Source organism: Rhinoderma darwinii, chromosome 5 (genome assembly GCF_050947455.1).
Source record: "Rhinoderma darwinii isolate aRhiDar2 chromosome 5, aRhiDar2.hap1, whole genome shotgun sequence".
Classification (NCBI taxonomy): Eukaryota; Metazoa; Chordata; class Amphibia; order Anura; family Rhinodermatidae; genus Rhinoderma; species Rhinoderma darwinii.
The window spans coordinates 303,132,417-303,148,311 of NC_134691.1; the positions used below are offsets into that span (position 1 = coordinate 303,132,417).

At 39.6% G+C, this 15,895-nt stretch overlaps 1 protein-coding gene across 4 annotated transcripts in view; it reads left to right on the forward strand.

Annotated features, from left to right (window-relative positions):
• The window catches only part of DPP6 (dipeptidyl peptidase like 6), a 1,261,161-nt gene that overhangs the window by 765,503 nt on the left and 479,763 nt on the right, over positions 1-15,895 (forward strand). Inside the window, exon 1 of one of the 4 annotated variants that reach the window (XM_075827375.1) lies at positions 6,705-7,082. The exons of the other annotated variants lie outside the window; for them this stretch is intronic. Coding sequence (XP_075683490.1) covers positions 7,026-7,082 — 57 coding nt within the window. The 5' untranslated portion in view covers positions 6,705-7,025. Of the gene's footprint in view, positions 1-6,704; positions 7,083-15,895 lie in introns of those variants that run through there. 4 annotated transcript variants of the gene reach the window in all.

Genomic DNA, 15,895 nt, shown 5'->3' on the forward strand with positions numbered 1-15,895 from the left:
GTTGCACTGAGTTAAGGTACCAGTACAATGGAAACCTCTGAAAAATTACCCACTTTTGGAAACTACATCCCTCAAGGAATTAATCTAGAGGTATTGTGAGCATTTTGACCCCGCAAGTGTTTTGCAGAAATTAGTGCACAGTGGATGTTGCAGATTTAAAATTGCAATTTTTCCACAGATTTTCCACAGTAGCCAATATGTTGTATCCAGCTTGTGCCACTGGAGACAAACACCCCATAAATTGTTAAACGGATTCTCCAGAGTACAGTAATACCCCATATGTTGTCATAAACTGCTGTTTGGACACACTGCCAGCTCGGAAGCGCCGCCATTTGGCTCTTGGAGCGCAGATTTTGCTTGGTAGTGGTACTGGTATTTCAGCTTATTATGTGGGGGTATATGTAAGCTGGCAGGAGTACATTAGGGTATATGTAAGCTGGACGGAGTGCATCAGGGCATAATAGAATTATGTAATAATGGGGTGAATGAATTATGAAATTAATAATCCATGGATTGGTGTGGCTTTCAACCAATCTAATGCACAGGCTGGATTTTTTGGATATTATACAAAATATCTGCGCTCCATTATTGCTTAATCTTTGACTTCTTTATTATTTATTTATTTCAGTTACATATACCACCAACATATTACGCAGCGCTGGACAGAGGTCCTCTTTTTTACTGTCCCCATTGGGGCTCACAATCTAAATTCCCTATTGGTATGTTTTTTCTTCACTAGCCCTATAAGCAGCACAAGGTCCTAAAGTGTCCTCATCTCCTCTACATCTACGGGGTCCACCTGTGGTGTCTAGCAAATGACGGTGTGGGGTTTTAGTGAAAACTACTGGACCTAAAAAATTTCTCTGGCCCGTCATTTAGCAGAATTTTGCATCATTGCATTCTGAGATGTTTTAGTATCGCCATATTCTGAGAGCCATAACTTTTTTATTTTCTAGTTGATAATGCTGTCGGAGGGCTTGTTTTTTGAGTGACAAACTGTGGGGTACTTGCGACATTTTGATCACTTTTCATGACATTTTTTTTTAGACAAGGTGACCAAAAAAAAAAATTCTGTCATTGATTTTTATTAAATTTTTTTACAGTGTTTACCGTGCGGTAAAAATAACATGATTTTTTTTAGTTCAGGCAGTGCCGAACGTGGTGATACCTGTTATATATCGTTCTTTTCAATTTTTTTTCCAATTATAAAGGACTTGATCAGGGAAACAGGGCGATTATTGTTTTTATTACTTAAACATTTTATTTATTTTTCTTAAAGATTTTTTTTTACTTTTTTTTTTTTACACTTACTTGGGGACTTGAAGATCTGATCTTCTGATCCCCTGTGCAATACACTGCACTACTTATGTAGTGCAGTATATTGCAACTGTAATTTTGGGCAGGACTTGGGCAGGACCTATTAGGCTTGCCTTGGGCAGGACCTATTAGGCTTCTGTACATGGCCAACCAGGAAGCCATAGCAACCATCGGCACCCTCCGTCTGTCAACCCCTTAAATGTGGCGGTCGCTATTGACCGCCGCACTGAAGGGCTTAAACGGCGGCGATCGGAGGTAACTGAAATCACCGCCATTGCATCGGGATGTCAGCTGTATGTTACAGCTGCCATCTGCTGAAGATGAAGTGAGCTACAGAGGAGTGTATGATGCTGACTGGTCACTGATCGATCATACACGTAAACACGCCCAGTTAAAAACACAATACACGCCCAGTTGGACATAACGAAAATAAACCACCCAGTTGTCCATTTCAAACCTCATTTGCATATATATAAAATAGCTCTTAACTTGGCCAAAAATGAACGTTTAAAAAAAACAAAAAACGTTACTGTTATCTACATTTCAGCGCCGATGACATGCAATATGAGATAGGGGTTTGATAATCTGGTGACAGAGCCTCTTTAAACTAGTACCAATTAAACTACAACATGTCACGCAAAAAACAATCCCTTATACATCTCTATCGATGGAAATATAAAAATGTTATATGTCTTAGAATGTGGCAAAACATAAACACAGTTTTTATTATGCTGTCTAAAAGTAGTAAAACATAAAAATTTTAAAATATAAATTTCGTATTACCATAATTGTATTGACTCATAGAATGGGAGCTCCAAAGCAGTGTAGCTCAGCGAGGCCGGATGTTTCCGTACTCCCGACCAGTGGCGGATTAAGTAGACCATGGGCCCTGGGCTGTTACCCAAACTTGGGCCCCCCTTCCTCACCGCCACCCTGCCGCGCCGTAACTATTTTTAACACTACCTTTTTGGGCAAGCATTAACAGTGTTACGATTTCCCTTGTCACAGCGCGGTGTCCCTACATACTGACAGTATAACACTGTGCAGGGACACAACCTCCTGACAAGGGGAATTGTCTATCAGTCCTGGACTGCAGAAAGACTTTTTGTGAAATACAAGGATTCCTATAATAAACATGTCAGGAGAGGTGACAGATTCTCTATAAATCTAGTGACTCACAGTTGACGACGTCTCAGATTCTAGTAGTTTTTTTCCTCTTTTCTTCTCCATCCGGTCCAGCGCTCATGACGACTTCTCCCGGCCATGACTCACTTCTGCAGAATTTGCCACTCAGACGTCTCCTCACTTTTCCAACATTTCCACACCTATAAACGAAAATAAAGTTATCATGGTGCCACATACTGTACCCCTAAATATAATAGCACCAAACACTGCGCGCCTGAATATAATAATACCACACACTGTAAAACACCACATATACACAGCCCCCTGCACATAGTGCCACACACAGCCCCTGTAGATATTACACAATCCCATAGATAGCGCCACATAGAGAACCCTGTAGATATTACACACCCCCATAGATATCGCCATACACAGCCCCCTCTATATATCACACATCCCCCCCATAGAGAGCGTTACACACAGCCCCCTATAGATAGTGCCATACAGCCCCCCTGTAGAGAGCGCCACACAGCCCTCCCCCTTGTAAATAGCACCAAAAAGCCCCCCCTATAAAGAGCGCCACACACATACCACTGTGGATAGCACTACACAGCCCCCCCCCCCTTGTATATAGTGGCACACAGCGCTCCCCCTTGTATATAGTGGCACACAGCGCTCCCCCTTGTATATAGTGGCACACAGCGCTCCCCCTTGTATATAGTGGCACACAGCGCTCCCCCTTGTATATAGTGGCACACAGCGCTCCCCCTTGTATATAGTGGCACACAGCGCTCCCCCTTGTATATAGTGGCACACAGCGCTCCCCCTTGTATATAGTGTCACACAGCGCTCCCCCTTGTATATAGTGCCACAAGGTTATGTACACATTTAAAAACTTTATATTATATATATATATATATATATATATATATATATATATATATATATATAAGTATGTGTGTGATTGATTGATTTCATTAAAAAATATTTTCACTTTTTGAGATACGGCTGCTTTGTATCCTGTATCCGTCAGGTCAGCAGGACTGACAGGATCAGTGACACGCAGGATCCACCTCAAATCTATCACATCTAAGATTATAATTTAGCGCAGGGCCCGTTTCACTGATCCCGTCAGTCCTGCTGACCTGACGGATACAGGATACAAAGCAGCTGTATCTCAAAAAGTGAAAATATTTTTTAATAAAACGGAATTACAAGTTGCACCAAACACACATTTTTATAAAAAATAAATAAAAACGACGTGATTTTTGCGACGTTTTTTCCGTAGACAATTGCTATTTTAGAATTTTTATTCATAAAGTTTGAAAATAATAGTAAAAAAATAAGCTTTTTTACGTTTCAGCTATTTTTTTTGGTAATAACACAGTTTTACCCTAAAATAGACCTGTTATTTGTAATCGTCATTGTTTACCGTAAATTTTAATATATTACATGTCTATATTAGGGTAATTGGGTCAGCGCTAGCGTTACAACGTTTGGCGGGGGGGGGGGACGTTTTTATTTTGGGGTGGGTATTTTATGTGTATTTATTATTTCTTTTTTTTTTGCACTTTACTTTACTATTTTTTTTATTACTATGGTCTGTCCCCCAAAGGTCAAAGAAGACCTTTGGGGAACTTTATATATATTTTTTCTTTATTTTACACCAGGTTTTTCCACTGTAACTGGGGCTGCACAGCAGCCCCAGTTACAGGGGAAATCAGCCCTCTCATAGTGACGATTGTCACTAATAGGGCTGTGCTGGGTCTAGTTAGACCCAGCAACAGTCTGTCACTAACGGCACCCGGTGATCATGTGACCAGTCACATGATCACCGGGAGGAATAGAGACAGCGCCGCTGCTGCTGTCTCTATTCCTATACACAGCGTTCATTGAACGCTGTGTAAGAAGACATCGGAGAAGACAGAAGCAGCGAAAGCTGCTTCTATCCTCTCCTCAGGGTCCCCGGCAGTCACTGACAGCCGGAGACCCGACATTCAGCTGCCCGATCGCGCGGGCAGCAAGTTAAAACCCGAGCCGTAGAAAGTCTATGGCTCGGGTTTTAAGGACCCATCCCTGACCGCTGGCCGTAAAAATACAGCCAGCGGTCGGGAACCAGTTGGGTAGGAGGATAACTAACCTCAGCGCCGGTGACCGCCCGGCTCTTCTCTTCTCTTGCAGCTTTGGAGTAACAGAACAGCCGTCCGTCGCTGTTCTGTTACTCAATGGCGCACTTGTCGGGGAGGCGTGTCCTACCCCTTTCCCGGCCAATTCCCTGCTCCTCCCCTCCTCATCTTCGGAAGTTAGCAGCGCTAGCGCGCTGAATAGGTTTGGAAGATGTGCGGTTCGGGCTGCCATGGGCCCCCTGGGAGCCTCGGGCCCCGGGCGGCCGCCCGAATCGCCCATATGATAATCCGCCACTGCTCCCGACCACCTTGTTAGTCAGTGGCCAGAGAGCAGCGAGAGCAAAAGAAGGTAGAACTGGGGTCAGGGTGTCCCGTTCTAGAGATAGGTGCGGATCCCAGAGGTGGGACCCTGCATCTATCACACATTTATCACTTATCGGGTGGATATGTCATAAATATCAAAGATGGGAAACCCTGTTAAAGGGGTTTTCCCATAATCACCATTTCTCACCTATCCACCCGATAAGTGATAAATGTGTGATAGGTGGGGACAGTTCCAGGAGACTCAAAGAAAGTGAATGGAGCAGTGGATAAGCATGCGCAGTACCGCTTTATTCACATAGGGCACTCGGAGACCCATGTTTTCTGGATCGATGGGGGTCCCAGCAGTTGGATCCCCAGCGAATAAACATGTATTACACCTTTAAGTGCCAAAATAGGCTGGTTACTAAAGGGTCAATAATAAATAACATCTGGCATAAAATATATTATAAATAACATGTGACATAACATATAGTAAATAACTTAAAATAAAATATATCATAAATAAACTGTGACATAACATATAAAATAATAAATAACATGCGACATAATAATAAATAACATGTGGCATAACATAAATAATAATAAATAACATGTGGCAAAAAATATATAATAAAAATAACATGTGACAACATATATAACAATAAATAATGTAACATAATATATAATACTAAATAACATGTGACATAACATATAATAATAAGTAATGTCAACATTTATTATAATAAATAATGTGATATATCATATAATAATAACAACATGTGGCATAACATATATAATAATAAAATACACGTGACATAATTTATAATAGAAAGTTATGTGACAACATTTATTATACTAAATAATGTGACATAACATATAATGATAACATGTAACATATATAATAATAAATAACATGTGGCATAACATATAATAATAACATGTGACAATATATATATAATAATAATAATAATAAGTAATGTAACAACATTTATTATAATAAATAACGTGACGTAACATAATAACATGTAACATATATAATAAATAACATGTGACATATTATATAATACTAACATGTGACATATAATAATAAAATACATGTGACATAACATATATGATAATAAGTAATGTGACACATTTATTATTATAAATAACATATAATAATAACAACATACATGACAAAACATCTAATATATAACATGTGACATAACGTATAATAATAAATGTAACATAATATATAATACTAACATGTGACATATAATAATAATACATAACATATGACAACATATAATAAGCAACATTTTGTTTCGCTCTGCTTCCATGTTCATTAAACACATCTAATATTATACCTAATAATGTAATAAAAGCTATAAAAATACAAGAATCCTGTAGAGGCAAATGTGACGCAATGAAGAGATACTATATAATAAAATCGAAACTCTGACATGAAGAAATATATTAACCGCTTTATAGAGACATTCTCACCGGAGCAAACAAACTACTGTATTAACTTCCATCCCTGCACTGTGACATTATTACACCTCATGCACTGTCCACATGATTTCCTTCAGCATTTCATTCTCGCCTCAGTTTTGTGACTTGATGTTTTGGATTCTGGGATAGAAATTCTCAAGCACAGTGCACACTGTAGCCTTAAACTCTGTCCGGTGTCCCTATTCCGGAGCAGCCAATGAGGCCATGTCTTACATCTGGATCTCTCCCTGACAGCAAAACAGTCCTACAAGGGGGAGGCTGTGCTGCTACCTTTCTGCTGGCAGGGCTGCGGGCTGGTGCATGCTCTGTGAGGCTGACTAGAAAAAGAGGAGGGGGTGGCGGAGAGAAAGACAAGCAGGAGGGGGGCTACATTGCTAGGTTGTCTCCAAGCTATGCTGCTGCCAGTAGCAGGTTGCCAAGCAGTTATCATTGCTTCTGTGATGCAGAGGCTGTTGCTAATTGTAAAGAGCCTTGCATCTCCTAATCTCCCCTGACTTGTGTTATTTTGTGTTTCGGTTTCCTTGCATGGGTCCTTTTTAATATGCATTGAAATCGACTGATGATTGTGGCGATGGAATAGTAACTCGTACTCATTGGCTTTGGGGCATTTAACCAGACGGTACCATCACATAGACTACTGCGGTGGGTACAAGTGGGGTGATCATGACCACAGCTAAAGAACAGAATTCTTCAGGGAAATCGCAGCATCAGCAAGAGCAGGTAATACCGTTGTGATCTTTCTTTTATTACGTGGGAATTGTTTGGGAATGACATACACCGGATGAGGCTAGCGGACCACCTGAGTCCCAATGTGCCATCAGGACCGCCTTAAGCTCTACTCCGGAGCTGGCCGTTTAGAGTTTGCTATTTTTAACAGATTGCATCTTTTATCATCAATTATGTATAGCGACGGAATACTAGGCAGGATAATTGAGCTGTCTTGGGTTTCTTTATATACGTTCTTCGAGGGGCTGGGAGTCACGGGTGGGCTTTTGGAAGTTGCTGAATGGCTTTCGTAACTAGAACTCAATGAAGAAGATGAATTCAAAGCTGCAAAATAAACAGGGACTTGTCCAATGCTCTGCAAAATGTATTCGCATAGGGAGATGAGATGTCTGGGTCTTGCCACGTTCCTCATTAACACCTGGTGCTCTTCATTTACTGGAGATGCCGCCCTGTAAACTTTTGCAGCTGGGAACGTGATTGGAGATTCACCTACTGTAGATAGTCACATCTCCGCCACACACGCATGAGATGCCACCAAGATGCAAAACATTTACAGTTCAGGGAATCAGCAATTTTCTTTGCTGCTTTCCCCAGAGGGACAAAACATTTCCCTAAAGGAAAAGATTCTCTTATTTCACTACGGTAAATAATTCCCTGTTGTAATCAATAGTTAAAGGAAGCTAAGACAAGAGTCAGGGAATATTCTTTAGGTCATGGATTCATTCTCTGCTCAGTTTCTTGATACTTGATACAACGTATTGATCAACAGCAAGACAAGTGTATATGATGTTTGCAATTGAAAAGATGGAAAATGTATTATACATTGGATATCCTCTATAGATTGTTGTAGATGTAGCAGAGCTGGACTTGTCAATGTAGCAGACTGAGTTTGTCACATTATGATAGCAAGGTGTGTTACGTATGTTTTGGCATAAGAATGCAGGTCAACCTACAAAGTTATCGTCACTCTGAGTGTTGGCAAGGCGCATACAAGAAGCAAATAAATTGAGCTCTGCTACATCTGGTTGCATTATATAGTGTGTTTATCTTGTTCATCTGCTTATTAAAATCAAGGGTTGGATGTGAGATTGTGATGCATGCGCCGCCTAACACTAAAACAAAAACTGAGGTTAGTGTTGTGTTAATGGACTTGGTTGGCACTTTTTAGGAATGACAGGCTGCACTTGTACGAGGATGTGTGGGCATATGAAATTTGCATTATAATATGAATTAGTAAATTGTATGTGCAGCTATGCAAAAGGTATAAAACTGAGTTACATCAAAAAGCTTTTCTCTTGCAACACTTGGGAGCCTGACTTAAGTGAATGTTACAGTATTCCACTGTGTTTCTTCTGTTAAACACAATGTAGACATACCTATTAAATCTATTTTAGGATAGCATTCATTGTGCATAATCCAGGGGTTATGCCAGAAAAATGTACTCACTCAACTACCTAAGAACATTAACTTGTCATATGGAATCGCTCCACTTAAAGGTGGCTATGGAAAGAAGTTTTGCTTGAAGAAAACGGCAGTACAGGGAGGGATAGGAGTTCAAGTTTAGAGGCAGCTGCTTGTGTCACTTATTGTAAGTGTCAAGTATAATTCTATAGCTCACACACTATAAGTCCAGTTATCTTCTAGCGGTGTATTTAATCGATGTAAATATAACATGGCAGAGTTTTAAAGGGACAGTACATCATTGTTTTGGGCTGCTTTTTTGTACAGTGACCACTTTCTGTACTAGTTTTACAGCAAGACAATCATTTTGGAGGAAAGACGTTAGTATTTTTTTTTCGGGTTGTGCTTATAAGTATTAATAGGGGTTATTGGAGGCAGTATTAGGCCCCATGCACACGACCGTAAAAAATCTCCGGAATTACGGACCCTTCCGGTTCTATTGGCCGCGGACACCTTTCTGTATCGCTACAGATAGGTGTCCGTGCCGTAGGACCGAGCCGGGAATTATGGAGCACGTCCTACTTTTCGTATTTTACAGGCCGTGCTCCTATACTTTGTATGGGAGAACGGCCCGAAAATGCGGCCGGCCGTGCTTGCAATCGCGGGCCGTGATTACGGGCACAACCGTGTGCATGCGGCCTAAGTCATATTTTAATTTCCTAGTGTCTGTAACAATTGGTCCTTAAATTCCATTTTCAGGGATCACAGTTGCGAATGAGTGGTGGTTGAGTCATACTATGTTTTATTTCTTGTCCATGGATTAGATATAGTATATGTGTTCCTCATCACTTGATTATATGTATGTATTCTTTGCCCATAGACAAGATGGAAGTAAGGGAACTTCCTATCTTAGTCTGCCTTAGCCATGTGACCACATTGTCACTCTACATTATATATTATCGTAAATAACCAATGCATGACGTGTCCTCCTTTATTGCAGTTATATTATGTTCTGGAGAATCCCTTTAAATGCATGTGGTCACTGACATGACTGCAAATTAGAGTAATCTCTACCTGATGCTGAATGATCAATATTCCTCTGCTTTTGGAGCATGATACGGGTCTGCTGCATCCAATATATTTTGTTTCCAACATCAATAATGACGCTATCACACTCTTGAATTGGAATATATTTGGTTTACAGATTCTATATCAATTACACATAGTTAGCTGTAGCTTTCAAGATTTCTTGACTGAAAGGAAAGTATATGAATCTATGGTGCGCTGGAGTGTAGTGGTGACTATGGCTCCTCAATGGGTATAACCTCAATGAGGGTTGGTCGAAATATCAGGTAAATAGTGACTAGATGTTGCACAGGGGTTTAGACATTGTATATGTGAGGCTGTAGAACTTTTTTTTTTTACAATATACATCCTTATTCACACTCTTGATACCCTAAAACTTGGATGCAATATTATTAAGAAATTTGTTATATAGGTAAAGGTATTTTCAACCTTTATTGTATTTCTGGGCATTGTTACCATATATTGTTTTTTAACTCAGATTTGCGTTCATTAACCAATAAAGGGGTTCTCTGGCATCTTGTGAATAATGCTACAAAGCAAAGACTTAATACAACTTCTATCCTATTATAAGTTTTATTTCAAATTGAGCCCTGAGGAATGATCCATGGTGTCACGACTGCAGGGAGCGGGCAGAGGAAGATTGTTAATATACTGTATATCCCATCCATACTAAAATATTTTTAAATGTGGCACATTCAATACATATGTCAACCAGAAAGCAAGACTTATGGGTAAAACATGTGTAATCTAATAATGCCTCTCCCATAGCTTCCAATAGTCACGGACCCTGGGTTGCTTGGGCAAGGGCATAAATATCATAGGGGTCCTTAGAGAGGGTCTTGGTTGGTCCCATCTCTTTTGCTATTGGGTGGTAAGTACCTGTCTAGGAAACTCCTTTGCAAAGGAACTGTATTGTTAGCAAACAAAGGGAGGGAATAGGTCCAATGGTCATGGAAAAACCATACAGGGCGCACCATATTTTGGGGTCCAGATTTTTCTTTGCTATGGTGCCCCCTCTTTTCTATGTACACCGCGGTGCTTTGGACTGAACTTTAATTTCAGAGTATGAGCCACATCTAGTTCTCCTTGAATTTAGCAATATTTAAAACATCCAGTAGACCACCATTAAGGAAGGCGGCTCAAGATAAATATCAATTTCTTTCAGCCCCATTGTCAGCATCACTAATGTAATATTTGTAGCAGATAGTCTACTTGCCTATTATTTAGGGTTGTGGCACTGCCCCATTTACAGTAAAACAAAAATACAGTTGTGAGCTGTGACTTTAGTCTAAGTTAATTTACTTCTATGGGTAAGATCCCATGTTTGACAGAACTTGTAGGTAAATCTAATTTTCCTAAAAAGTTTAGGTACAATACTTTAATAATTGGTAAAAGTGACTAGTAGAGAATAGTCCTGCAACATTCTCGCCACTATCTCTTGTTTTTTAACAAAGGGGTATGTTAGGGCCACTTCTGCGGCTGATATGGGGCTCTTGGAAACGTGTTATACCGAACTCACATTGGTTCTACTCACCAATAGATGATAAGTACGTGCGCATTAATCCGCATCTTCAAAGTAAAAAAATACTCATTTTTGACCTTGTCTATGGGTTTTTCTTATCTATGTCTATCCTTTCTATGTATCTTTTTGTCTTTTTGAAAACAGTTACTATTATCTAAGGATTTCTGGTTTCTCCTACTATGCAATATTACACATATGTTTAGATAAAGTTCACTGACCTCCTAATTTAATGTTTCTTAGATTTTCATTTCTAAAAGTACATTTCCTGCCTTCATATTTTGCCTGATATATCTATTACTCATATGACTTCATCCACCTACATGTGGTATATTTTGTAATTGTGTTTTACTATATACGACTTTTAGCTGCGGCAGAGTTATTGTTTACCTATGAGGGTAATTTAGAAATTAACCCAGTGGTAATGAGATGGTACGATATAAACCTTAACCCCTTCAGGACTGAGCCTGTTTTGGCCTTCAGGACGAAGCCGATTTTTAAAATCTGACATGTGTCACTTTATGTGGTAATAACTCCGGAATGCTTTTACCTATCCAAGCGATCCTAAGATTGTTTTCTCGTGACACATTGGACTTTATGTTACTGGCAAAATTTGCCCGATAGATTCAGTATTTAATTGTGAAAAACACCAAAATTTAGCGAAAAATTGCAAAAATTAGCATTTTTCTAAATTTAAATGTATCTGCTTGTAAAACCGATAGTAATACCACACAAAATAGTTACTAGTTACCATCCCCCACATGTCTACTTTAGTTTGGCATCGTTTTTTGAACATTATTTTATTTTTCTAGGATGTTACAAGGCTTAGAACTTTAGCAGCGATTTCTCATATTTTCAAGAAAATTTAAAAAGGCGATTTTTACAAGGACAAGTTCAGTTCTGAAGTGGCTTTGAGAGTCTTATATATTAGAAAGTCCCCATAAATCACCCCATTTTGAAAACTGCACCCCTCAAAGTATTCAAAACAGCATTCAGAAAGTGTATTAACTCTTTAGGCGTTTCACAGGAATTAAAGCAAAGTAGAGGTGAAAGTTACAAATTTCATTTTTTTTTTATACAAAATTCATTTGTAATACATTTTTTTCTATACCACAGAAGGTTTTTCCCAAAAAATGTAACTTATTACTTATTGCCCAGATTCTGCAGTTTTTAGAAATACCCCACATGTGGCCCTAGTTCGGTCATGGACTGAAACACAGGCCTCAGAAGCAAAGGAGCACCTTGAGGATTTTGGGGCCTTCTTTTTTTAGCATATATTTTAGGTACCATGTCAGGTTTGAAGAGGTCTTGTGGGGCCAAAACAATAAAGACCCCCAAAAGTGACCTCATTTTGGAAACTACACCCCTCAGGGAATTTATCTAGGGGTATAATTAGCATTTTGAACCCACAGTTTTTTTGCTAAATTTATTTGAATTAGTTTGTGAAGATGAAAATCTACTTTTTTCTGAAAAAACGTAGAAATTTTTAATTTTTTCAAGGTATAAAAGAGAAAAAACACCCCAACATATGTAAAGCAATTTCTCCTGATTATAGCAATACCCCATATGTGGTAATAAACTGCTGTTTGGACCCACAGCAGGACTCAGAAGGAAAGGAGCACCATTTAGATATTGAAATTCTGATTTTGCTGGAATGGTTTTCAGTGCCATGTCGCGTTTGAAATGCACTGGAGGGAACAAAATAATGGAAACCCCCGGAAAGTGACCCCATTTTGGAAACTACACCCCTCAAGGAATTTGTCTAGGGGTAAAGTTAGCATTTTGACCCCACGGTTGTTTTGCTGAATTCATTGGAATTATTCTGTAAAGGTAAAAATCAACTTTTTTTCTGAAAAAAGGTAGCCATTTTTAATTTTTACAAGGAATAAAGGAGAAAAACCACCCCAACATTTGTAAAACAATTTCTCCCGATTACGGAAATATGCCATATGTAGTAATAAACTGCTGTTTGGACCCACAGCAAGGCTTAGAAGGGAAGAAGCGCTATTTGGCTTTTGGAGCTCAAATTTAGCTGAAATGGTTTTTGGGTGCCATGTCGCATTTGCAAAGCCCCTGAGAGGCCAAAACAGGGGAAACCCCCCAAAAGTGGAAATTACATCACTTAAAGAATCTATCTAGGGATACAGTGGGCATTTAGACCCCACAAGTCTTTTGCAGGATTTATTAGAATTAGGCCGTGAAAATGAATTTTGACATTTCTTCCACTAAAATGTTGCATTTTTTTCAATTTCACAAAGGATAAAGGGGGTAAAAGCACCCCAACCTTTGTAAAGCAATTTCTCCCGAGTACGGCAATACCCCACGTGTGGTCATAAATGGTTTTTCATTAGAAAGTAATTAACCCTTTCTGGAGTGATCCATTTTTTTCTTTTCCTTCTTAGTTTTTTCCTCCCCGCGTTCCAAGAGCCACAACTTTTTTATTTTTCAGTCAATAGAGCGGTATGAGGGCTTATTTATTGAGGGATGAGTGGTCATTTTTATTGGTGCAACTTTTTGGTACATACAACTTTTTGAGCACTTTTTATTACATTTTTAGGTAGAGCCAAGGTGACCAAAAAAACAGCGATTTTGCCGTTCTAAATTCTTTATTTTTTACGTGAGACGCTCCATACATCACCCCCCACACTACGACATGCTATGTCATGGTGCGCGCAGGGGTTAATGCGCAGCGCATGGTGCGGAGTGAAAATTACAATTTTCCACTCCTATGCCATTTTAGTGCACTATATGTTATGCCCAGTTTGTGCCACTGAAGACAAATAACTCAAAATATTAACCGGGTTCTCCCGGGTATGGCGATGCCATATCTGTGGACGTAAATTGGTGTTTAGGCACGCTGCAGGGCTCAGAAGGGAGGGACGCCATTTGGCTTTTGGGGCACAGAGTTTGCTTGGTAGTTGTTCTGTTTGGGGTTTTACTGGTGTTTCAGTTTATAATGTGGGGGCATATGTAATCTGTGCGGGGTACATCAGGGTACATGTTATCTGTGCGGAGTACATCAGGGTACATGTTATCTGTGCGGTGTACATCAGGGTATAATAAGAGGGTATAATAATGCAGTAAATAAATAATAATCCGCAGATATGTGGCCGGTGTCGCACTGATAAATGGTGTCGGATCTTATCTGCTTTTGGAACACTCTGCACATTTTGCATCGCCATATTCTGAGAGCCAGAACTGTTTTATTTTTTCTCCACCGGAGCCGTGTGAGGGTTTATTCTTTGCGGGACAATCTGTAGTTTTCATTGGTACCATTTTGGGGTACCAGACATTTTTTTGATCACGTTTTATTCCATTTTTTGGCAAGCAAGGTGACCAAAAACCATCAATTCTGACAATGTTTTTTATTTGTTTTTTTTATGGCCTTCACCCTGGGCTATAAATGACCATTATACTTTATTCTGCGGGTCGATACGATTACGGCGATACCAGATGTATATAATTTTTTTATGTTTTGCAGTGTTTGTGCAATAAAATCACTTATTTATAAAATAAATTAATTTTTGTGTCACCATATTCTTAGAGCCATAACATTTTTATTTTTCAGTCAAAAAAGCGGTGTAAGGGCTTGTTTTTTGCAGGACGGGATGTAGTTTGTATTGGTACCATTTTGGCGTACATGCGACTTTTTGATCACTTTTTATTGTATATTTTGGGAGGGTTGGTAACCAAAAAATTGTGATTCGGGCACTGTTTTTTGTTTATTTTTTTTGCGGTGTTCACCGTGCGGGAAAAATAATATTACAGTTTTATAGTTGGGGTCGTTACGAACGCGGCGATACCAAATATGTGTACTTTTTTTAACGTGTTAATTTTTTTCCTATAATAAAAGTCTTATTATAGGAAAAAAAGCATTCTTTGTTTATGTCACTTATAACTTTTATTTTTACACTTTTTCAAAACATTTTTATCATCTTTTTTTAACTTTTTTTACTTGTCCCACTAGGGGACACTTAGACCTGCTCTGATCGCTGCTGGAATACATTACACTACACACGTAGTGTAATGTGTTCTAACTGTCAGTGTGACGTGACTGTCACACTGACAGGAAGCAGAGGAGGAACGGCCGGAGGCTGATCCTCCGTGGCTTCCGTACATGGCAACCCGGAGGTCATTGTCTGGCCTCTGGTTGCCATGATAAGGATCGCCAGCCCCCGCAAATACATGTGGGGGGCTGCCGATCCGCTGTAAACCTCTTCGATGTGGTGATCGCAATCGACCACCGCATTGAAGGGGTTAATTGCCGATTTCAGCGGCGACAGGCCGCTGATCGGCAACGGGGAGAGCAAGGCTGACACCCTGCACAGTTAACCGCCGCTGCGGTGTAGCGCCGCGCGGCGGTTAACTTTTAAAGCGCGGACGTAACTGTACGCCCAGGTGCGCGAAGTTACTGCTTATCTGGACGTACAGTTACGCCAAGGTGCGGGAAGGGGTTAAGGGCATGTTCACACGGCTTATTTTTTGGCAGAAAAATACGAGACTGATGTCAAGAGAAATCATCATCTGAAAACCAGCCGTTTTTGGAGCGAAATTTCAAAGAGTTTTTGAAGTGTATTTTAGAATCTTTCTGGCATTGTCAATGGGAAATGTTAAACATCTGCTACAAAATGCCACAAGAGGAAACATGCACATTTTTTTTTCAAACAATACAGCTTTTTACCACTGAAAATAATGGAAGCTGTTTTCTGGCATTTTCAAAGTATATTTTAGAGCGTAATACGAGCGTTTTACATTCCCAAATATGCTGTAAAGTAAGCTGCGTGAATATGCCCTAATGTAC